This window comes from Zonotrichia leucophrys, chromosome Z (genome assembly GCF_028769735.1).
Source record: "Zonotrichia leucophrys gambelii isolate GWCS_2022_RI chromosome Z, RI_Zleu_2.0, whole genome shotgun sequence".
Classification (NCBI taxonomy): Eukaryota; Metazoa; Chordata; class Aves; order Passeriformes; family Passerellidae; genus Zonotrichia; species Zonotrichia leucophrys.
The window spans coordinates 50,191,337-50,214,376 of NC_088200.1; the positions used below are offsets into that span (position 1 = coordinate 50,191,337).

The following is a 23,040-nucleotide window of genomic DNA, read 5'->3' on the forward strand; positions in this document are numbered from 1 at the left end:
AAAATTCCTCAGAGACAAACATTTGGGATAAAAATGTTTGCCTACCTAAGTGGAGGACAGACTTTGAGAAACTAAAGCTAAGTTTCCCACAAATACATACTGGTTTTGGAGCCTAAATTCTCAGACAAATTTTATGAACACAAACAATTTTCTGGAGAACCTCCCTTCCGAAGACTATGCGCCTCAAGGCATCTGAGCACCTGAGGAGCAGACACAGTTCTGCTTTGTTTGAGCAACACCACCTTTTTAATTTTTTTCAGGACTATAAATGTGTAGCATTCAAGCAATTCAGCAACCTTGTGCCAGTGAAAACTCAAAGCAACAGAATCATGCCTCTAATAGTCATGGACATCTCACACAAACAATGTTTTTGTTTTATGTCTTTGAAAGATGCTATAATTTTTGATAAATCAGGCATATGGATAAGTATCCCTTGCAGTGTTTATTTTATGGCAATAGCCAAGGCAGGGAACCTTTGCAATACCTGTGATCACTACTGCAGGAGGTATAAGAAGTAAAACTCCCTTAAACCCAGTGATCACATACAAAGACTGAGAAATATTCCAATGTGTTCACCTGGGTCTCAGCCTTCAACAATCAACCCAAAAAACAGCAATGTACAGAGAAAGATGCTAGACCAACATGGAGAACAGACATCCTGCCTCCACCCTGCCTTCTCACCCTTCAGCACCCTCTCTCTGCCAGGATGGGAACCAGAAAGGGACTTCATACCTCTCTCCCTGATACCCTGCACAGCCCATCCCCCTCGGCTTTGACTGCCATTATGGGCTTTCTTCTACACCACTTCCTCATGGAATGCTGGTCCCATGTGCATCTCTGTAACACGTGTACAGGTGTTACTCAAACACCAAGCAATGAAGCTAGTTGCAGTCCATCACAATGGTACAGAGATGAGGCCAGTGAGACACAGTTCTGCTTCCCCATCCTAACTGGGTACCACAATCACAAGCAGTCACACATGCCACAGAGCAGAAAGCAGTACCTAATGGCACCAGTGACCATCTCTGGTTTTACTGATAAAGAACACAGACCTCATGAGAAAAAAAATACAGCAGCCAAATACTATTCACAAAGGGATGAAACCTCCAATAAAGAAACTGATATATAGAGCTGAAGTTCTACAACAGATATGAAGACTATCCTGTCTCTTACTGGGCACAGAAAAATAATGGCCTTTTGATTTAAAGCTTCCTGTTGCTCTCTAGGGAGTTCTGCCTTCATGTTCTCTCATATGTTTGAGCTTGTCTGGTGCTGCTCTTTGTCAGCAACAGAATATAGTTCTTCTGCACACGGACAGTTTTAGTCAGCATCCTGACAGAAGAGCTGGGAAGACAGCACCTTCCTCAGAATTATCATTCTTTAGGCCTGACAGGCAAAACCATTTGCTGGGAGAAAGTGCAAAACACCTTCTGGAAGTCCAAGTTTAGTTAGTAGCAGAAATGAGATTGGATTGGCATGTCCACTTCTTTAAACTTTTAAAATGTCTTCTGCTTGTAGAGCCACAATTGCTATTGCTTTACATGGCTGATCTCTGAATGTACTAAATACTATGAGATACTGATACATCTAACAAAGTATCTAATGATGCTAAGGATGGCTGTCATAAATTCATCAGGATTACATTATAAAAACATAATGCAAAAATAAAGACTTCACAGAAAGTGAATGAAACTGAGCTACCAAAAAAAAATCTGTTGACAAATGGTGAGCTTACAAGAGCTAGAACACAGTGGTTAACAATCAGCATCTTAAAGAGATTACAGGGTCATTCAGTGGGCTGTGCAGAAGCTCAATAAAAAAAATCATATTAATCATGTAACTAGACATGATCTCTGCAAGCACTGCACTACAGGCAGTCAGAAATTGCATGCTGTGTCTGTCTGGGTTTTCTTGCACAGCATTCGCTGAATACACATTTCTTCATCTGTATAGCACACACAGAGCAGCTGTTGTGCCTACCCAGGTTAAAACTGCCTGCACCTACCATCTCCCTTCCCAACAAACAGGCAGACACTCTACTCTTATCCCTCTCCGCAGTTATGCTGACCACCAAAAGGATAGCATCTACAACATCATCACATCCCAATGGGATGATATAATCAGTATCAATATCTCTTTAGTGCCAAAGACTTTAGGATAATGTAAAAGCAGTATGACCGTATCAACCACTTCTATCACACTGTGAATAAAATAACACCAGGCTCTTCATTTTACTTTAGAAAAGTGGGGGGCAGAGGGGGGGCATGAAGAGGCAGAGATTAAAACCTACAAATGTAAAAAAAAGCTAACAAAGAAACACCCAACAACAAAGCACTTCAAAAGGCTGCTTTTTATCTCTCAAGCCATCATATGATATGAGTTAAGTTACTCCTTACACATGCTGGGGATGGCTCCAGTGCTGCTGTTACAAATTTTGTTAATGCTGACATGATTATGAATAGCAAAAATAAAAACACACATCAAAGTTGCCTTTTCATTCTGTCACAGTATGATAAAGTTTAGAGCTGTGACAAGGATACAAAGCTGTCTGCATACTCAGGAAGACAGCCCAACAACAGCTGCCACTGCTTGTAGTGAGAAACCTTCCCTGCAATTTTAGGAAATGAAATCTTTTCTTTCTAAAAATCAGCTAAAATCCAATTTTACGTGTACACATCTGTATTGCCTATAGGCAGAAAAATAATATTTTTAATTGAGTAAAACAGATAGATTGCTACAGAAAAAGAGATATTTTGATTTCTTGCTTGGTGTAGGTTGAGAGAGTGGAAAAGTGCAGGGAATAAAACAGCACATCAAAATGAACAAATTAAACAGTACAAACTTAAGGGGAAAAAAAAAGCAAAACCAACATGCAATGAAACATACAATAATATACAATACTGGTACATCACAATTCAAACTTTTCAATTAAACGTAAAATGCAGTGGCTGCTTACTGAGCTGCGACACATGCCCTTGGTAACAGGATATGAGCTGTTCACCTCTGGGTCACCGTTCCTAATCCAGCCAGGAACAATAGTGACCACAAGTTGTTTACCATCTGACAGCTGTTTGCTAACTTATGTGAAATGAGTTGGTGGTCTCAGTCCATTTCCTACGGGGCAGGTGTCCACATTATAAAACACTACTGTCACAACGGGCATCCTTGTTGACCAATCCAGCAAAGAAACTGAGGAATGAATGGGCATGGAGAGCAAACTATACTTCCTTCCAAAGACATGGTCCCTTCACATCACAACTAAACCATAGCTTTCAGTGGAGAAGCCCAACAACTGAATTTTATGGCTCAAGCAGCAAAGGAATAGTAGCAAAAGTATCTCAGACTATGCTTTTTCCTAGATATCAAGGAGACTACCTTCAGCAGCTAATACAGATTATTGCAATTCTCCCAACAGTTTATGGTCATGTGACGGTACATACCCCAAAAGGAGCAAACTGAATTCCTACTCTTCAGTAATTTAAGGTAACAGCCAAGCATGCTTCATAACAAGCAAAAATCCTCAATTGTACACAAAAGTGGCGAAGTTTAGAGCAGTTCTGCTGAGAAGGGTATGTAAAGGGCTTCAAGGTCTAAAGCTAAGGATTTCAAAACAGCTGAATATAATTTCTTTAAGTTACTTTAGGTTGAAGAGCTTCTGATAGGTAATGTGTTACAAACAATTTGCTCTGTTGCTCCACAGCAGTCAGCTTTCCTCTAGACCAAACTTTTCATTTAACCTCTCAGTGCCCTTTCCTCAAATATGTAATTGTTTTCCTGTGTGGTTAAAACCAGCATTTTCAGGTCTTTTCATCTGTACTCCTGGGATAGCACAAATTTCATCTGTACACAGAGTAGCACAAAATTTGAATGCAATCTTTTTTAAAGGAACAGCAAACAGAAATGCAAACAGATGCAAACAGCATCCAGAACTTTTTAGAGTATACCACTTCCTAAATAGCACTTTTAGGAGACGGCAAAATTAACATAGAAAAATGAAAGGAATGAACATGTTACAACACAGGGTACAGCTCCTTTCAAGTTTTCCCTACCAGCTGCTTGCTGTACCATCTGTTGTTGCCTAAGCAGCTTCCTTCTGAATGGCTTTGCACTGAAGCAGAACTGCTCTCACTGTTGGACACAATCAGGTCAGGTCAGCGCTCCCCCCAGCACCGAACCTGCTGCCTGTCACAGCTTCCCCCACCTCGATATTTCTTACTGGCCACCAGCTCCCAAGGCCGTGCTGCATCTGTCAGGAGGCCTATTTTTCATCGCTCGCTTGCCATTGACAGCGAGCAGGACAGAGCACGTCCCAATTTGTGCGGGATGCACTCCGAGATTCCCGTCAGACACTCCGAGCATGCGACCATATGGCCAGGTTTATGCTGAAGCAGGAAAGGTCGGGAAAAAAAAGCCAACCAAATGACAAATGGCCAAGCACACCCCTCAGCATGGCTTTTATTTTCTGCTTCGGGCCACTGTGACCGTGCTGGTGGCTTTTCTCTACGGAGCCCAACGCGGGGCTCCGCGCTCCCTCCGGACCTCGAGCGGCGGCTCCAAGGTCTGGGCGGGAGGAGCGGAGCGGAGCCGGCAGTCCCGGGGCCGCACGGCGGGTCCCGCCCGGAGCCCCGCCGGCAGCCACAGCCCTGCCCCGAGCGCACCCTCGGGCCCCGCCGCGCTGCTGCGTTCCCAATGCCGCTCCTTCCCGCGGCATCTGCGCAGGGAAACACACATCGCTGGGAGCCACTTTCACGATTTTGTTGCGAGCGGGATTAGCTGGATTAGGGGCCGATTCATAAGGACCCCCTGCGGCTGTGAGGAAGTTTCATCACAAGGTCAGTGTGGTGTGAACTATATTCTGTCAACACCACCACTCCTTATAGCCGGCTACAAAAAAATACAAAAGGGGGGGGTGGGTGGGTTGGAGCGGGGGGGGGAGAAGGAGGAAATTGCAAGTGAAATATATGAATGAACAGTTTACAGCAACAAAAAGATTTACCGGCTTCCCCCTCCAGTGCTTAGAAAGATGTTACTCTTCAACGCTGCATTCCTTTAAAACAAGAAACCTGTACTAGTCATTTTTAATTTATAAAGAATTTAGTGGTTTAGGAGGTGGGAGGAACCTGGGGAATAAGTGTAGCAACCCACACACAAAAACCACAGAGGAAATTCTGGCACTTAGTTTAAAACCAGTCATGCAGCTCCAAGATTGTTGCACTGTTGAGATTTTATTACATTTAATGCTGTCACCTTCAAGACTATTTAATTCCTACCCCCCTAACTGCAGTAAGTAACAGAGACATAAAAAAAAAAAAGGGTTGGATTGAAGAAAGGACAAGGTGAAGTAAAAGGGTTTTTTGTTTGTTTTTGCTCTTTAAAGCATAATTACCCACCTTGTACTTCCCCTATCTCCCCCCCAGCAAGATTCCCCTCATCCCATCGTAATGACATCACTCAAAGACTGCAACACTTTTATAGCTAGCATGATGCAAAATAAAATCTATAATGAAAGAGCAGGACTTTTGTTTTGCATGTGTAGTTTTGGGGGAGTTTGGGGGGGGCGCGTGGTTGAAGAGAAGTCCCCTCTTGCACAGAACCAGGCTGTTCAATCAAAGCCTTATCTGTTATATTTCTGTCTTTCTCTTCTGTTTAGCGCATTCACCGACAAGAGAAAAGGGGCTAAAGCAATGGAGGCTTTGACCTGCAGCTGTAACACAATACTTTCGCACAGCCCTGTCGACCCCTGACATAAATTTTACACCGCAGCTGGCATTTACACACTTAACATTACCATATGTATAGCCTACTCTGTGCTAATTATGCTAATCACCTGTCTAACTCTCTGCTGCGAAAAATGGTTGTATTTAGCAGTCCACTGCCTACCAATACAGCTTACTGTGTGGCTGAAATGTACATTCAGACGGCTCTGAATGGCAAGATTTTTCCACGTTGCTGGCTTCATTCAGACCACAGAAAAATTTATTCAAGTCAACTGGTTTCGGTCCGCAACAAAAAAGTTACGAGAAAAAAGTGAGTGTGTTCCTGCCCTAACATTCTAAGTCTGCTTGCAAGCAAAATGATAAATCAATTGGTGTGGGAAACAAAAAGGGAGAAAGATTTCTTTTGCAAGCCATGTGAAACTGTAGCCTATTAAAAAAAAAAAAAAAAAAAAAACAGAAAAAAGAAGAAAAAGGTCATCCTATTTCCCCAAATCTCTAGAAAGAACAGTTTAACAGATATTTACACCTGCTCACAATTCTCTCAAATTGCTACCTTTTATCTACAGTTGGAAGTCATACTAAACATGTTTTGGGTTTTGTTTCTTGATCTTAATAATTTCCATTAGAATATTACATTTTCTTTTATCTACTGCTTAAACAGCATCAGCTTCTAAACAGCTAGGGCTTCGCTTCTCTTCTGACTATGGGAAACCTTTGAAAAGTTAGAGAAGAGAGTTGTAAATGAAATCAGAATAAGGCCCATGTTGAGAGGCAAATAAGAAAAATGCCCAGGAGATACTCACCAGAAGAACCGGTACAATAAAGTATCTTCTTTAAGTACTTTTTTTACCGTTACAGAAAAGGTAAACGTAAAAAAAAAAAAAAACTAAGTTGTAATGAATAAGGGTTTTTTTAATGCTTAGTGTCAGCAGGAAGAAAATTGAGTTCCTAAATCTCATCATTCTACTGAGTATCACACTGAGGAGACTACACCAAGATCTGCACTGGGATTACATTCTTGAAGCTATTTAAACATGGTTTATCACCCAAGTAAGTTCCTATAACCCCCCTCTCCTCTGCACACACCCAAGGAAGCTATGGTAGTTCGCAGATGTCTTAGATAACCAAAATGTAAATCTGATTATGACATCACCCTTGGCAATTTCCTTTCAGGTTAGATTTGTGAAATCTTTTTTCAACAATTTTAAATGTTATGAAACAGCATGTTCATACACAAAATAGAAAAATGTGCAAATAAACCTTCTAAATCCACTACCACATCTGAATAAGGTAAATACATGGAAGGTAAGTCATTGTTAATATACAGCCAAGGGATTTAACTAAAAACAAGAAAAACTCAGCAATGTTTATGCTCAGAAGGTCCAATAACATACCCAGTCACAGCATGAGGTCAAGAAGATCCCTATGTCTGTGCCTTCCCAGCTTCCCATCCTTTGTCCACTCTGCTTCCACATGCAAGGGATTGCTGCTCACAATAAGGTAAAGTAATACACTTTGCCTGTCAGCAATGGCCTGTACTTTAATATTTTACTTATTACATTGCCTGCCTGACTACACTATAGACCCTCAGCCAAGACACATCTTGCTTTCTAGCATCTCAGTTTCAGTTCTCTGCTAGTCCAAAGCACTATTTTATCTGTGTTCTTTCAGCTCCAAAACACTGGTTGTGCAGCCAAAACCAGAAATAACACTACAACTACTGTTTATTTCAGAGCATGCGGATTTTCCCTTTTTTTTTTTTTTTTTTTTTTTTTTTTTTTTTGACTAGGAGATGGACCACCCGGCTCTCATGGCACAGAACACTATTTACATTGCAATACTTGACTGTGTAATACATCTGGCATTTTTGGGCAGGATTCCTGAGCTAGGGGCCAGAAGCCCTTAAGCAATGATTTAACAGGGGAAAAAAAATCACACAACTTGACTCAACAGTGCTCATTTCTAGTTTGCTGCACTTAACTTTTGATTACTGACTGAAAGGCAGAAATGCATCATACTGGTAAACAAGAGAAGACTGTTTCTTATACTTTATCTCACTGTTAATAAAAGAAGACTGTATTACAGTCTAATGACTGAGCTTCAGGTAATCTGGGTGTACAACACTGCACATGTGCTTGCACATGAGCAAAATACAGATGTTTCAAATACACAATGATTACTTGTATATTTGAAGCTGAAATTAAGTTCAGTACAATTCTCTAAAGAAGCAGCACCTTTGCAGAAAGAATCAGGTTATGGTTTTCTTCATTCCTTTACCTCTTGTATAGTTTGCTCAAGCACTGAAATAACTAAGTTTCCCAAAACCAAGCAGAAGTTAAAGCCAAGACATTCATTCTAAAAACCAAAATTAAAATTCTCCATACATCAAAACATGTATACGGTCAGCAGTTTCCATAAAGAACTTTTTACCTCATGAAACTACTACTGCTGCCAAAATCAGCCTGTTTATAGTAACTGAGGTGATAGTAAATGAAAATAACAGAACAAAACCAAGAACGAGTAAATTGTATTTACAGATATTAAACAAAGTTTACACAATAAAAAAAGAATAAAGAATTTTTTTTTAATTCTGAATTAATAACTACTCCTTTCAACTCCGTTCTATCTATTATATGGTACAGTACAGTAAAAAACTACTCCAAGTCAAAAGTAACTCAATTAAGAGCAAGGGTGAACATAATTTATTGTATATGGTATTCATCAGTCATATTTGGCACAATCTGAGTGGATAATGAAATAGCACAGATTATGTAAAACTGGAGTAAAATATTTTTGCATTCTCCTTAATCCATGGACACAGAAATGAAGGGGCCATTATAACATGGCACACATTCTCAGCACAGATATTACACTTTAAAGCATAGAGTTTTCTGTCATGAGGCACTGTCTTGGGAATCTGCCACTCCAGCAAAGCATCAACAGAACAAGGTAGAAAATTTTATGGTTTCTTAAGTATTAGTGAATGCTGCACATATTTACTTTTCTGAACTCTGATAGGTGACTACATTCTTATAGTAGAGCTGTCATGCAGACCTTAAGAAGTTTTACTGATTTCTCCAGGTTTTCCCTGGAAGAGTAACTCACTTCCTGCATATTACAAGGCAGCAGAAATCTGAGAAATTAAAAGAACCAAAGCCTGAAATACTGAAGAAAAATAAGAAATACTGAAGAAAATAAGGATGGATGAGAAAACGGATATAACTGTATAGTATATACAAAGAAGAGTGAACTTCTTGATAAAATTCTGCACTTCAGATCCTGCTGAACTCTGAAACAGAACAGCTAGAGCCACATACACACACACCACCATCTACATCATCTGTAGACAGAAAAAGCACTGTGCAAACAGTTGGACTTTATTCTGTATACAGAAGAAGACACCTGACAAGTAACAGTCCGACAAGATCTATAACCAAAATGCTGTTTTAACCAATCAGAAAAAAAGCTAGCTGTGGGGCAAAGAACTTCACAGGCATGGTTTTACCAGAGTGGTTTATATGTTAAAGCAGGTAATTCACAGTTAAATTACAAAGACTGTGCATAACAATCCAACAGTGTGAAAATGAGAACCTGTTCCATGAGACACCAAAAGAAAAGTAGTTGCAAACACATCAAAACCAGCATCCTAGTGGACACAGCCCCAACAGGTCATAGGGAGGTCAGTTTTTAAGGAAAAATCCAACTGAAATATAAACATGGCATTATGGAAACCAGACAAATCTCCCATAGCTTTGTCCAGCCAGCACTAATCTAGGCATCAGCTGTGCTACATAATCTAAATAAAGGGATCAGTTGGTTCATACATCTGGAAGCTGTCATATTTTGGAGCCTCCTACCAGTCAAGTGTAAGTGCAACATTCACTTGGATGTAACAGCCTTTAAATTTGTTGAGTGGTCAAGAACAGTTACATGCATACACTACATCATATTATGACTTTCTGGGGAAATATCAAAAATATTATGTAATGACAGGGCTTGGACCACCTCTTGCCATGAAAAAAAGAAAAAAAATCATGAAAATAGACAGATTCAGGGTGAGCAACTCAGGTTTACCTTAATGCATTCTATACTCAAAGCGAGCTTGAGCATCCACAGCTTCTAGAGTTCATTCTTTTCTGAACCCACTGGCTGCTGATGAATAATGAGGAAGGAAGGCCACTTCTCCACAAAAACAAGCAAATAAACATAAAACCAGGCCACTTGGCAGGTGGCAACAGCTGGTAGTAAGTAGGGCCCAAAACACTCACCACCACATCCACAACTTCAGTAACAGCCAGCCCTACAGCTGATTTAGGTCTTTTGCTTGCCTACACTTCCCTGTTCCTGCTCAGCAACAGCAGCATGGGGAACAACAATAAAGCAATGTTGCTTTCAACCATTCTATTTTACTCCAGGACTTCTGTACCAAAATCTGCAGGCTCTCCAGAGCTACAGAAATGCCTTCAAACCCCACTCATAAGCAGCAAAATTCCCAGAGCACAAGCTCAGAAGAGAAGGACAATGGCGCAGCCCAGGCACCACCCTCTTTAAATACACATTCCAACAGAGAAAAAACCAGATCTTTCCAAACAATGATCTGTAGGGCACATTCTAGCAGGGCATTGGCAACACTGTTAAGTTTGGAAATAACAATGAAGATTAATTTTCTCCAGCCTTGAGTAAATTAAATGCCTCTGATGTCTGAAAGGGAGAAGGAACCATGCAATAATGCACTTACAGCTTAGAGGGGTGCCAATTCTACAGGAGGAGCTTCTCTTCCCTTTCCCTGAAGAGGCTAAAATATGGGCACACACAGTCTGCTCTGGCTTTGTACATGGGTATGGCCTGGTCACGCTAGAGTCATCCCAAGTTCTGTCACCACATTCAGTGAATTCAGGATTTCACCCTCTACCTTTTTACTGACCAAAGAATGGTCAATACCTTTATTAAGACTCTTTATTAAAGGCAACACCTTTATTAAGACTCTTACAGATAAAAGAGGAATTTTAGGTACTGAACCTGCAGGAATTTTTTCATGTACAAGCTCTTCATCAAGGAACACCAACTCCAAGCAATGACGTGTATGCCCGTCAAAATGGAACTTAACAGAGGTCTCCAATGATTTTGAATTTAATAGCAGGCTCTTGAAAGATGACAATCAATTAAATATATGTATAAGTAAAACCTTTAAACATCTTTTCCTAACAACTTGCAGAGGGAGTTCAAAATCAAAGGAACATAACACCCTGATGTTTTTAGCCACAAATATCATGTAAATATTAGAATTTTATGTTCCTTTTCAAAACAGTGGCATGGACAGAAATACTTTTGTGCTTCATCAGTAAACACTTAAATAAACATGTTGTTCAGATGACCATCCTTCAGCTATCATGTAAAAAAAAAAAAAAAGATGTAATAAATAATCGTACTGAAGTCAGACAAAATAGTGGCTTGGAAATTTTCCAGACGAACACCTTCCAATGAACTTTCAATATTCGCTGAGGAACGCAACATAGTGTAAGACAGCATTCGAGTATAAGTAAGCTCTTAAGTCACCTGATTCAAGGGAAACGAATGAATTTGGTGATGTGATCAGAGACAATGTCTTGACTGCCACAGAGCTTGCCAACAACCATTGTGACAGACTGAAGAGCAGAGTAACTTCTGTAACTTCTTCTATACCGTGCCACAGGTGATACAGGTGCAAGCACATCTAAAACATCTTCCCTGCTGCTGTCCACAAATGCATATGTTTGTGCGAGAAAGAAATTACACTTGACTGTGTTAAGTCCTGCTAACTGTACTCAAACAAACCATGTTACTTCAGCCCACTTACATAAATTTGTCTCCTTGAAAGAACAAATTAATGCAGATCTGTTCCCTTTCTATTCTTTTTTGTTTCTCCAAAGAACACTAGCATAAAGTTAACTGGTGCCTTTAGGCAGAACTTAAGAACAACTTTCCACCTGCACTTAATCTCGCTGAGTTAAGAAAACTGAGAATCTACGGAAATAATACTGGTTCCTGCATCATTTGCAGACTTTCCTCATTCACCTCATTCGTAAATTGCCGGGGTAAATCAACATATTTTAAGAAGGGTCAGCCGTAAGTACAATAAAGCAACCTGATTTTTGTCCCTTAAGAGGGAAAGGAAATAATACACATATCCCAAATCTTGACTTACAAAGTATTGCTGCTGTACACACTCAATCCTAGTTCACTAACAATTTGAACACACTCGCTTTATTCCACATACCTGAAGTATGCAGCTTCTGAGGCACTGTCTGCAAGATGTCCTACCTATCTGTATCATCCACCCTCTTCCTTCAAACTGGCTTAAAGAAGGAGCTCTGCATGTTAGAGCTCAGTTCAAGCTTGCAAAGCTTCACAAAGCTTTGTGAAGAGGGCTACTTAAGGAGGGAATAGCTTGACTGAGCTTCAGCTAAGAAAACAAAAAAGGAAGGGAAGAACAGCATGATCTTTGGCCACCTAAGGAAGAAAGCTAATGAAAAAAGTGAGGAGAAAAAATCCCAAGACAATGATGACATGAAATGAAATACCAAAGCACAAGACTAGACCATCTCCCCCATTATAAGCTGCTCCAATTAACATCATTTAAGGCATTGCAGTAGCCAAATTTCAAGCTTCATTTAACAGAACCTTCGCTGGAGCCACAAAACTACCTTCTTTCAGCAGCAGAGGCTGTGAATTTACATGTGTGACTGCTGCTGATACACTGGATCTTAGACTGCCTATTTAGAGTGGTCGCACATAAACATATCCAGTTATGAGCATGATTTCTTTTCCATCCAGAGCACTCGCCAGCTATGAACGGAGGATTCTAAAAGCGCATCTGTGTCCAACAAAATTCAGTCACCGAGGAAATCAATGCAAAACCCTTTTTCTCCTCTCTGTGTGTACCATGTATAAAGACACTAAACAGTCTGCACAACTCCAGAATGCATGGACACCCACATACAGCAGTTCAACTCGAGCTGAATAACAGAACTGCCATTAAAATGCCAGTCCAGAATTAGTCTGCCCTGGCAGACAACCCCTTCCCCCCACCACCAGCAGCGAGGTATGCACATGAACAGAGATCTGTTCACGCACTGAAAAGATACAGGTGTATGTCCTAGGCAAATATGACTGAGAGCACAAGACAGCAACATAGATGGAGCCACTGTGGGACACAGTGTAATAACTGAAGTATTCTGAACAGCAGCCAGAAGAGTACTATATTTAAAAAGAAACCCCAAAAAACAAAAAGCTACTCTACAACACTTAGTGGCAAGAAACAAGCTGAGAGGAAAGCCACTTTGGTATCAGGAGGCACAGAGAAGGCCAAGGATGCTAGCATAAATTCTGAAGGAAGAAGACTACTAAAGAAAATCTGAAAGAATGATGTTTTGAAGTTCTCTCTTGGAAAGTTTACCTACAAGGTGAGTTTCTAAACTCATGTAAATATTTCACCATAGCTGCTGCAGGCTCAGACTACTAATCATTTAACTTTGAATGAGTTTTATGACCATCCACATTCCAAGTTCACTTCACTGTTTGATAGTTAATTCTGTTATGGTTTTAAAGCAACCATTTACTTCCAGCAAATTTCAGTGCTGTATTATGTTCCATGGTATTCAGAAACAGACCATATCAAATTTGTCTTTTTAAACACTGCCAATTTATTCAGCAATAATAACTGTAAACAGTTTCAGTAGCAAATCAAAACTGTTTCTTGAAGTATATTTCAAGTAATCTATAAATCTACACAGCACATTCAAGACAGTCCAGGGATCGGGCCTAGCTGGAATGCGGCTGGGAAAGGCAGGATGCTCCCTGATCAATCTTATCTTCTTCTACAACTTAGTGGATGAGGGAAAGGCTATGGAGAGTGTTTACCTGAACTTTAATAATGCCTTTAACACTGTTTCCTACAGCATTGTTCTGGTAATACTGGCTGCTCATGGTTTGGACAGGTACACTGTTTGCTGGGTTAAAAACTGGCTGGAAGGCAGGGCCCAGAGAGAGTTACTTCCAGCTGGTGGCCAGACACTGGAGGGGCTCCCCAGGGCTCGGTGATGGGGCAAGTCCTGTTTAAAATGCTTATCAATTATTTGGATGAGCAGTTCAAATGCCCCCTCAGTCAGTTCCCAGATATCACCAAGATGGATGGGAGGGTTGATCTACAGGAGGACAGGAAAGTTCTGCAGAGGGACCTGGACAGGCTGGATTGATGGGTCAAGGCCAATGGTGTGAGGCTCATACTACATTCTACAACATGAAGTGTCAGGTCCTGTCCTTAAGTCTCAACAGCTCCAGGCAGGACTACAGGCTTGGGGAAGAGTGGCTGGAAAGCTATCCCAGGAAATGGACCAGGGGAGGCTGAACACGAGCCAGCTGTGCCCAGATGGCCAAGAAGGCCAATGGCATACTGCCCTGGATCAGCAATAGTGTGGCTAGCAGGGCCAGGGCAGGGATTGTCCCTCTGTACTCAGCACTGGTGAGGCCACACTTCAAATTCTGTGTTCAGTTTTGGCCCCTCACTACAAGAAAGACATTGAGGGGCTGGAGTGTGTCCAGAGAAGGGCAACGGAGCACAAGTCCTATGAGGAGCAGCTGAGGGAGCTGGGGTAATTTAGCCTGGAGAAGTGCACCCTTGGGATGACTTCATCCCTCTCTACAGCTACCTGAATGGAGGACGTAGGCAACAAGTGACAGGATGAGAGGTAATGGTCTCAAGTTGCTCCAGGAAAGGTATAGATTGGATAGCAAAAAATTTCTTCACAGAAAGGACTGTTAAGCACTGGAAGAGGCCACCTCTGAACTACCATCCCTAGAGGTATTTAAAAGGTGTTTAGATGTGACATTTAAAGACATGGTTCAGTGGTGAACATAATGGTACTGGCTTAGCAGTTGGATTTAATGATATTATGAATCTTTTCCAACTTAAACAATTCTATGATTCCATATTTGGCCAGCACTGCCTAGTTCATCCAAACGCTCAATAAACGAAAGGTAAAGTGAGACAGCTGTTTTAACAAACAGGACAATTCAGCCACTGCTTCTTCGCTAAGAAACCTTGGCCTAAAGAGTCCCTTGCTGTACCAACCTCCATGGAAGGTACTTTAAAGCTCTTAGGACCAGCTCCACGTAAGTGCAGAAGAAGTTTGGTGCTGCTTTGCACTTCTGCTTAGGAAGAAAGGCATTCTCCATGCTATCTGTTCCGTCTCAAACTTTCAACTTGTACTCCTGTTTGTAGCTTAGCAATAAAAATATGCAACTGCTATCTGTTAGGTTTAATTGTACAACTCCCTGATTCATGAGCAGAACATTTACAAAGCTCCTACCAAGAAAGCACATTATAACAAGCTCTTTTCTGTGGACCGTCATGTAGTGCTAGAATGGGTAAACTAGAAACAAAATTAAATTTAATCCATGTTTTATTTCACCTTAATCTGCTAGCTTTTGCTGGTTAGTTTTGAAATGCAAGGGTTTCTAAATGCAGAGTTTTAATTTCTTTTCAATGAAAAAACTAAACTAAATAGGTATGAAAATACATAGGTCAACACTGTCAAACTAGCTGCTTCATGAATTCATCTTGTCAATAAAAATCTCAGAGATCAATTTCCACTAGATTCTATACTAGGGACTTCCCCTCACTTCTTCCCCATAACAATAATGACATGAGAAGAAACCAGTGTAGCAACTATTTTGCAAATCCTATTTTTTTCCCCTTGAGAATTGTATTTTTACTGACAGGCCAGTCACTGAGGCATCATCAGCAAGTAGTTTCTTGGAATTACAAGAATACAAAAAGCAGGCGGCACTAATTGAATAGGATCACCATTCCAAGCAAGCGAACACCAGTAACATCAAGATAATAAATGTCAGCAGAGCATGTGGGATGGAGCTGCAATCACGTATTAATCTATCTAACACAGAAAAGCAGAAACAAATTGACAAAAGAAACCTCTCCACAACAACCTCACAGCGTATTTGGAAGAAAAATTAACAGCGAAGGAAAACAAAATTCATAGTCATTTCCATTAGTATTTAAGGTACTGTAGATAGTGATCAGTGCAAACTCTGACGGCACGTCTCTGCCTACAGATGGGACCCAGCAGTGCCTTGTTCTGTTTCTCAGGCAGAACTGTTGGCAGCAGATCTCCTCATACTTTGAGCTCCTGGACTACTCTACACAGACCAAAAAAAAAGATCACTACTTTCCACAACAGAAAAAACCAACACCTACTTAATGACTGGCGAATCCAATCCTGACCCCAATGCGGCTGTCATCTGCAAGGGTGGACTCCAACCCTATACGCTCTAATTCACCTCGGGCAGGACAGACCACCTTCAGAACAGGCACCGACTTTGCACTCAGCCCTAGCTTTTCCACACATGCACATACAGAGAGCTATTTAGAAATTATTATTTATGCAGCCTCTCATATTAACTTTTATAAGCCAAATACTGCTGCAAGCTACTTTGACATAAACCTAGAGTAGTAATTGCTGCAGACAAGGAACTCTGTTTCCACGTCCACCCAGCAGCTAACGGGGGAACGTGATCCTTAATAAACAGTATTTTCCTCCACAGAAAAAAGAAAAAGGGACGGTGGGGAAACAAAACACTAAAACAGTAAAGAAAACGAGAGAAAGAAGAAAAAAGCTAAGAAAAAAAAACCACCTCTAAGGACTACACCTAAACCCCAAACTCGCGGCAACCTGGTGCCATGGCCCTCAGCGCGGGGCGCGCCGCCCGGCAGGTTGCCCCACTCCGGGCTCCCCTTCGCCTCGGCTACCTTTCTGCCTTTCTTTCGTGGTTGTGGTTTTTGTTGGGGTTTTTTTGGGGCTTTTTTTTCCCGTTCTCTCCCTCTCCTGTTTTCCTTTTTTCTTTTTTCCAGCGCTGCGCCCCGCGCTCCCCACAGCTGAAAGCTGTCCAAAGCCAGGACCACACACAGGCTCCCGCCCCGCCGCGCCGCCCGCCCCTCCCCCGCCGCGGCCGCGCGCACTCCCAAAATGGCGGAGGGGGCGCCTCCCGGCAGCGCCGCCGCTTCCCGCCGCCGGCGGGGACGCGGAAACCCGCCGCCCGCAACTCGCCCGTACTGCGAGCCGGGGCACAGGCGAGGGCACTGGGCGCTGGAGACGGCCTGTCCCGGCGGCCCTCCGCCGAGCGCACGGCCTGGCCGCCGCTGCCCCCCGCGGGCGGAGTATTGGTACGCGCCGCCCGGGGCTGCGCGCCCCAGCTCAGGGCCCGCCTCCCGCCCCGAGAGCCGCCCGCCCTCCCTCCGGCGCCCGCTCCTCACGGGCATGCAGAGCGGCCCCGGGCCGCTCTACCCGGCCGGGCAGGGACGCCAACAGAAAACAGGGGCACCCCCCCGGACTTACCTTCCACCCACAGCTCCTCCACGTTGGTCTCGAGATTAGCTGCCCTTAATCCTACAGCGAAAGCCCCAAATATCAGGAGGCCGACAACCAAAAACTTCCCGCAGTTTTTCTGAATGTAACAGCCCAGTTTAAACAACAGTCTCTGAAACTTTGCTCGCAGCCACAGCGGCGCTTTCCGTCCCGTCGCCTTCCCCTGCAAAGCAAGAAGAGGTCAGTAGTTGCGGGCTGCGGCAGCCGCAGAAGCAGGGGGAGCCCCCCAGCCCTGCCCCGAGCGGGACAGCTCACGGCTCTCGGGGCGCAGTCCCCGGAGGAAGGACGGAGCGCCGTGAACAGCTCAAACAGGCATCCTTCCAGCAGGGCCCCTGCCCCGCGGCCTTGCCGAGCAGCCACCCTCGAGCACGCACACAGGGACAAGATGTACCTGCTGTCAGCCATCCTTGCCCCAGGCCTACACGCGAGTTTGGGGGTAACAACACTGCGTCGGCCCCCGGGCCCTCGCCTGTGCCGGCCGCCACCATACTCGTCTCTTGCCCGAGGCATCGCCACCAGCTCAGGCTGCAAAGCATTCGCTCTGGCGAGACCTGTGGCTCCAGGGAAGAAGGAACCACTTCTGACAAACCTCAACAGCCACAAGAAAGACAAGTCCTTTTTCCTGTTCTCCTTGGAACCCCAGAATGGCTGGGAGGAGAGGCGGGGGGGATTGTGTGACAGACAGTGGGCAGCAGTGGCCGTTTCCCCCATTCCCAGCTCCTAGCAGGGGCTTGGTGCTGAGGCAAGACCCACGTGGTGAGCAGCGCTGTAACATCTGCAGTAATTCATTTCCATAGAGTTTGGAGACGCTGTGTGATCTGAATTAGGAAGTAGAGCAGCCATCTGTAAGTTACGACAATATTTGTGAACGGAAGAGGGCAGCCACATGGATTTTTTTTTCCTCCTCCTTTCCCTCTTCTTACAAAGCCTAGAAATCCGCTCCCTGAAGTGAAACCATCCCTGCAGCAAGGCAGCTTTTGGAGATTGTTTACTTTGAACATTTTTTGGCCAGCGGAGATTGGCGGCCGGGGCTGTCCCCCCGCCCCGCCCGGCACCTCCAGTCCTCCGCGGGGACCGGCGCAGCAGGGTTAAGGTGGCAATTTGTTTATGGCCCTCGCTCCCCCTCCGGCCGCTGGGCAAGGCAGAGAACCGCTGCCTTCTTTGCTGGGGGACCCCGTTCTCCCAGGGCACCCGCCGTCTCGGCTCTCGGCGGAAAACTTCACAAAAGCCCCACTTCTGCCAAGAAGCCGGCCGGTTTCTCCCCTGTTCCGGCCGGGAGCGGGTGTTGCCGAGATCGCAGGGCGCTGCGAGGGGATGGAGAAGCAGAAAGGAAGCGGAGAGAGAGAGGGGGAGCGGGAGAGCGGGCCTGGGGTTAGCCATGGGGAGGCCGGGACCGAGCAGAGGCTATTTCGGGAAGTTTAGGAGGAGAAGTGCTCCGCAGCACAGGCACGCACCAGGGCAGGCACAGGCGAGCAGAGAGGGAAGGAGGGCACTCTCTCCCGCACTGAAGAGTCACAGACGTCCCTCTCTTTTTCCCAGCATTTTATTGGTGGCCGTTTCGTTTCCATCTCCTCCTTCCACCCCCGCGAGAAAACACACCACCTCCCTCCTCCTCCCCCGCGGAAAAAGCAGCACTACCACTAGCGTGTATCTCTGGAAAAAAGAGTGAGAGATTGAATGCACCTTTGAAATCTGCTCCAAGGCGAAAGCCGCATCGCAGTAGCTTGGTCGCTGCAGATACTCCCGGTCGGGCACCGCGGCGCGCCGATTCCCTCCAGTCCTTCGCCGCCTCCCGCCGCCGTTTCTCGGCGCCCGGCCGGGGTGGCCTCCGCCGCCCGCGCTGCTGCTGGTCTCCGGCTCCGACGCGTTACCGGCCGAGGCCATGTTGCCGCCGCCGGCGGGACGGGAGAGCTGCCGCTGGCGCTGCCGCGGCGGGGCCCGGGGCCCCGGGGGTGCGGCGGGGCCGCGGGGGGCTGGCGGCGTTGCGGGCCGCGGGCTGCTGCTGCTGCGGGGGCTGCTGCCGCCGGGGCTGCCGCCGGGGCCGCCGCCGGGGCTGCTGCTGGGGCTGCTGCGGCGCGGCCGCCTCACGCGGGGCGCGGGGCGGCGGCTGCCGCCGCGGCCGCTCCGGCCGAGTCGCTCCCCGCGCCTCCCATTGCCACATCGCGCGCGGACCCCGAGCTGCAGGCGGCCGCTCCCCGCGCCCGGCGAGGGCGGGCGGACGGGCGGGCGCGACCCCCGGGATCCCCCGGCCGCCGCCGCGCTGTCCTCCGCTCCCGTTGAAATCGCCTACTCCGGCCGGCCTCCGCTGCCTCGGGGAAGCCGCTGTCCGCGGCGGCGCTCAGCGGCGGGGCGGCGGCGCGGCGGGCCGCGGCTGCTCCTGCTGCTGCTGGGCTGCCTCGCCGCGCTGCACCATTCTGCTTCAGGGCCGGGGTGCTTCCCGCGGGCCGCGGGGCCGGCGCGGTTCCGCGGTTGGCCCCGCCGCGGCGGCGGGCGGGCGGCTGCCTGGCGCTCTCCCCCGGTGTGTGCGCGGCAGCACCGAGCTGCAGCCCCTCGGCTCCAGAGATGAGATGGAGAAGAAAAAAAGGACTCTCTCCATTTGGATAAAGAGGAGGAGGAGGAGGAGGAGGAGGAGGGGGGGGGGGGGGGAGGGGGGGGGAGTATGAGTGGAGAGAGAGCGAGAGAGGGAGGGAAAAAAAAAGGGGCTGAGAGCCCGCCCCCGGGGCTGTCAGATGGCTTGGGTTTCTGCGAGGTGATTGGCTCGGGGAGGGCAGAAATTACTCAGCAAACATGACTATTATTAGCTGCTTAGCAACAGCTCACCAAAGTAGAGAGACCACCCAGGTCGGCAACCCTTGTGTGTGCATCTCCAGCTTCAGGGGGAGCCTTAAAGAGATCCAGTCTTCTTTGCATGCAATACTTCCATTAAGGAATGCCTTCTCCCTCTTTCTTCTTCGTTTTCTTTTCAAGAGCGTTACTCCCCCCTCCCCTTACTCCCCTCCTCCGACCCCCGTCCGGGATGCTTGCAAATACACGCGCGGAACTTTCTCGCCAGGGACATACAGAAATACATTTTTCCCTTTAAAGAAAAAGAGAGGGAAACGAAAAAAAAGCAGCATTAAACGATTTCTAAAGGCCTTAAAAGAAAATCCTTTTAGAGGCACCTTGGCCTCGAGCTGCAACAAATACTGGGAGGTCCGAGCTGAATTCCCAGGCTTGCAGGAATAATGACAGGGTGGTGGATATTGCGGTAGAAAGTGCCAGATTTTTCTCCTCCTCTCTTTTTAACTAAAGAGGAGACTTAGTTCCTTGCAAGAAAACCACTCCGTCCAGTTAGAAAAACACAATGAAAATTTAACACCTAAGGGATTTAAAGCCGCGCGGTAGCTAGCTGTTTCAACTTAGGACTCTTTCTTTAACTGAAACCTGAGGAAAGCCAATTCTAATGTTTTTAGTGTAAAAGTCCATGAAACGCAGCCTTCCTGGCCGCGCTAAACATTTCTCGAACTACATGCGATTGTTTACTTTTTTGGCACCGCTTCTCCGCGTCTCTCTCCATTGAGAATCAGCCATTAATTGCTGCCTCTAGAGCTGCGCGCGTCCCCCCCAGCCCCGAGCTCGGGCCCCGGCCCGCAGCGCGGCTCCCCGCGGGGCAGCTACGGGCCGTGGCGGACACCCACGGGTACCGGGGCGGGGGGCAGCCGATAGCCCTTCCCTCCGTCCGTGGCCCGGCCGGGGAGGTGCCCTGGGGGGCTGCCTTCCTGCGGGACGGCTGCTACGCGCCCGCGGAGGAGCGCGGCTGAAAACTATTCGGGAGCGGCAGGGCGGGTGGGAGAAATGCGGCGAAGAAGAGAGGGGCGTGGGGAGCCGAGGTGAGAAGAGAACCCCGTGCAGCCCCTGCCCGGTGCCGTGCCCGGCTCGACAAGCCCGCCAGCACTGTTCACCTCTCCCTTCAGCCCCGCCGTGCGTGTACCTGGGGCAGTGGTCCTGAGCAAAACTCCTGAGCCCCTGGTCACTGCAAGCGTCCTCCTCCCCTCGGCGGGCTGACGACCGCCTTAGCGGGGCCGTCCCGACGCCGGCAACGCGGGCTGGCAGCGTTCCGGGTGCCGGGGCCGCCGGCGGGAGCGAGCTGCGCACCGCACCGCACCGATTTCTCCGTGAGACTGCCCAAAGGCACCAACCGTCAGGACCTTTCAAGGGACAGACCCGCCGGCTAGGGGATCCCTTTTTCCTTTGATTTCATCCCAACTCCGTTTTTTCCCACCCTGGGAAACTTGTCTCCGTGAAGGCCCTGCCCTGTGCCCCGCACAGGACTCTCTCCAGGAAAGCTGCTAGGGGCAGCAAGCTGTCATGCATGCGCACATAGGTGCATACGTATGGGAGAAGGAAACCTGAAGCAGTTGCACGCACAGGACTCTCTCCAGGAAAACTGCTAGGGGCAGCAAGCTGTCATGCATGTGCACATAGGTGCATACGTATGGGAGAAGGAAACCTGAAGCAGTTGCAGCTGGAGGCTGTTTTCTGTTTGAGGCTGAAACCTATTCCTGGGGTGCAGTCGGCCACCTCCAATTCAAGTTTCCACTTGCGAAAGTGACCATCCATCTAGCTAGGAGGTGATGTGATACTGCTTCTGGAAGTGCTCACCCTCGCTGTGTCTGATTGGGTAACAGGGCAGGGGAATAGAGAAAGAAGGGATTGGTTCAGAAGCAGAAGCATTTTGGTTCAGTCTCCTGGTAGGCTCCAAAACCAGGGAAGAGTGTCCTTTCAAGCACCTGGAAGCCCTAGCACTGTCCTAAGGGTCTCCTGCCTGCTAGTCTTCACACAGTAGCCTAAAGCCCATTCTCACTGCTGGTTCCAAAACTCTATCTGAAGACTCAAATTTAACAAGCATTGTCTTAATCTCCCCTCTCTCCCTGTGGTCTGGAAGGACTTTTTTTTAAAGCATACACAAGAGATTAATTACTGAAGAGATCTAATTGGTCGGGGATGGGTGTGTGTATGTATGTTGGGGTTTTTTTTCCCCTCAAGGAAGAAATGTCAGCGTAAAAGTCTCCACTTGGGTGGTCAGAGCAATGGCTGCCCCCACTCTGCCTCATAGCTGATGCCTGCTTGCTACATTCCTGGCAATAATGTTGTTCCTAATCAATCTGCCCTTATTTACATTTGTAAGCACTGCCGACTGTGATATGCATGCCCTGACTGTGCAACTGCTCCTCCGCACCAAGGGCTACCTCCATCGTCAGCAACTCGGAGGGATCTCCCAGATTTCTTATCTAGGACAGGCTATGTGGTGAAGGCCTTGGAAATTGTCTCGTTTTATACAGGGGCTGCAATCTACAACTATACATACCTGTAGCTTTCAATGCCTAGACAGCTGAGGCTGGTGTACAAGAATTTCAGCACTGACTGTAGTCGTAGTGGCTTCATTTATAATGCTCTGTCTCTTAGTTACATTCACTTTGTGTTCATAACCCCTGATACTGCAGAGCACTTCTCCAGCCAGGTAAGGGATCAATCCAATAGAGGTTAACAGTCGGTAACAGATATTTACGGTGATGTTACTTTAACACATCTTTTCCAGGTTGCTTTTCATCTGCAGACACCCACCAAAAACATTTGCACTGCTGGAGCATCTGATTACCCTAATAAATACAGAAATTAAGCACAGCCACTTGGGTTTCTTTTGTACAGTTTACAGGAGTGCTGCTCCTGGGAGAAGACCGACTGGTGGAAAAATAATCAGATTTTTTCTATTCCCTATTTTTTCTATTTCTGTCTCTCACGCAGCTTTGCATCGCACAAATGCACAGGTCTGCCCCGGCCCTGTGCTCCGCCCGCACACCTGATTCTGGCTATGACACAAGATCACAGTCGCTGGGGTCTGCAGGGCGGCCTGAGCCTCCCTC

The 23,040-nt window shown here is 46.4% G+C and overlaps 1 protein-coding gene across 5 annotated transcripts in view; it reads right to left on the minus strand.

Moving 5' to 3' along the window:
• The window catches only part of PTCH1 (patched 1), a 73,269-nt gene that overhangs the window by 48,069 nt on the left and 2,160 nt on the right, over nt 1-23,040 (minus strand). For 2 of the 5 annotated variants that reach the window (XR_010443015.1, XM_064735190.1), the window contains exons 1-2: nt 18,821-19,164; nt 17,108-17,300 (exon numbers count right to left, since the gene is read on the minus strand). Coding sequence is in view for 3 of the 5 variants with exons in the window: in XM_064735190.1 (XP_064591260.1) it covers nt 17,108-17,300; nt 18,821-19,021 (394 nt within the window). In the remaining 2 variants the exon portion in view is untranslated. Of the gene's footprint in view, nt 1-17,107; nt 17,301-18,820; nt 19,177-21,107; nt 21,140-23,040 lie in introns of those variants that run through there. The other 3 variants (XM_064735193.1, XM_064735192.1, XM_064735191.1) reach the window with 3 other exon arrangements.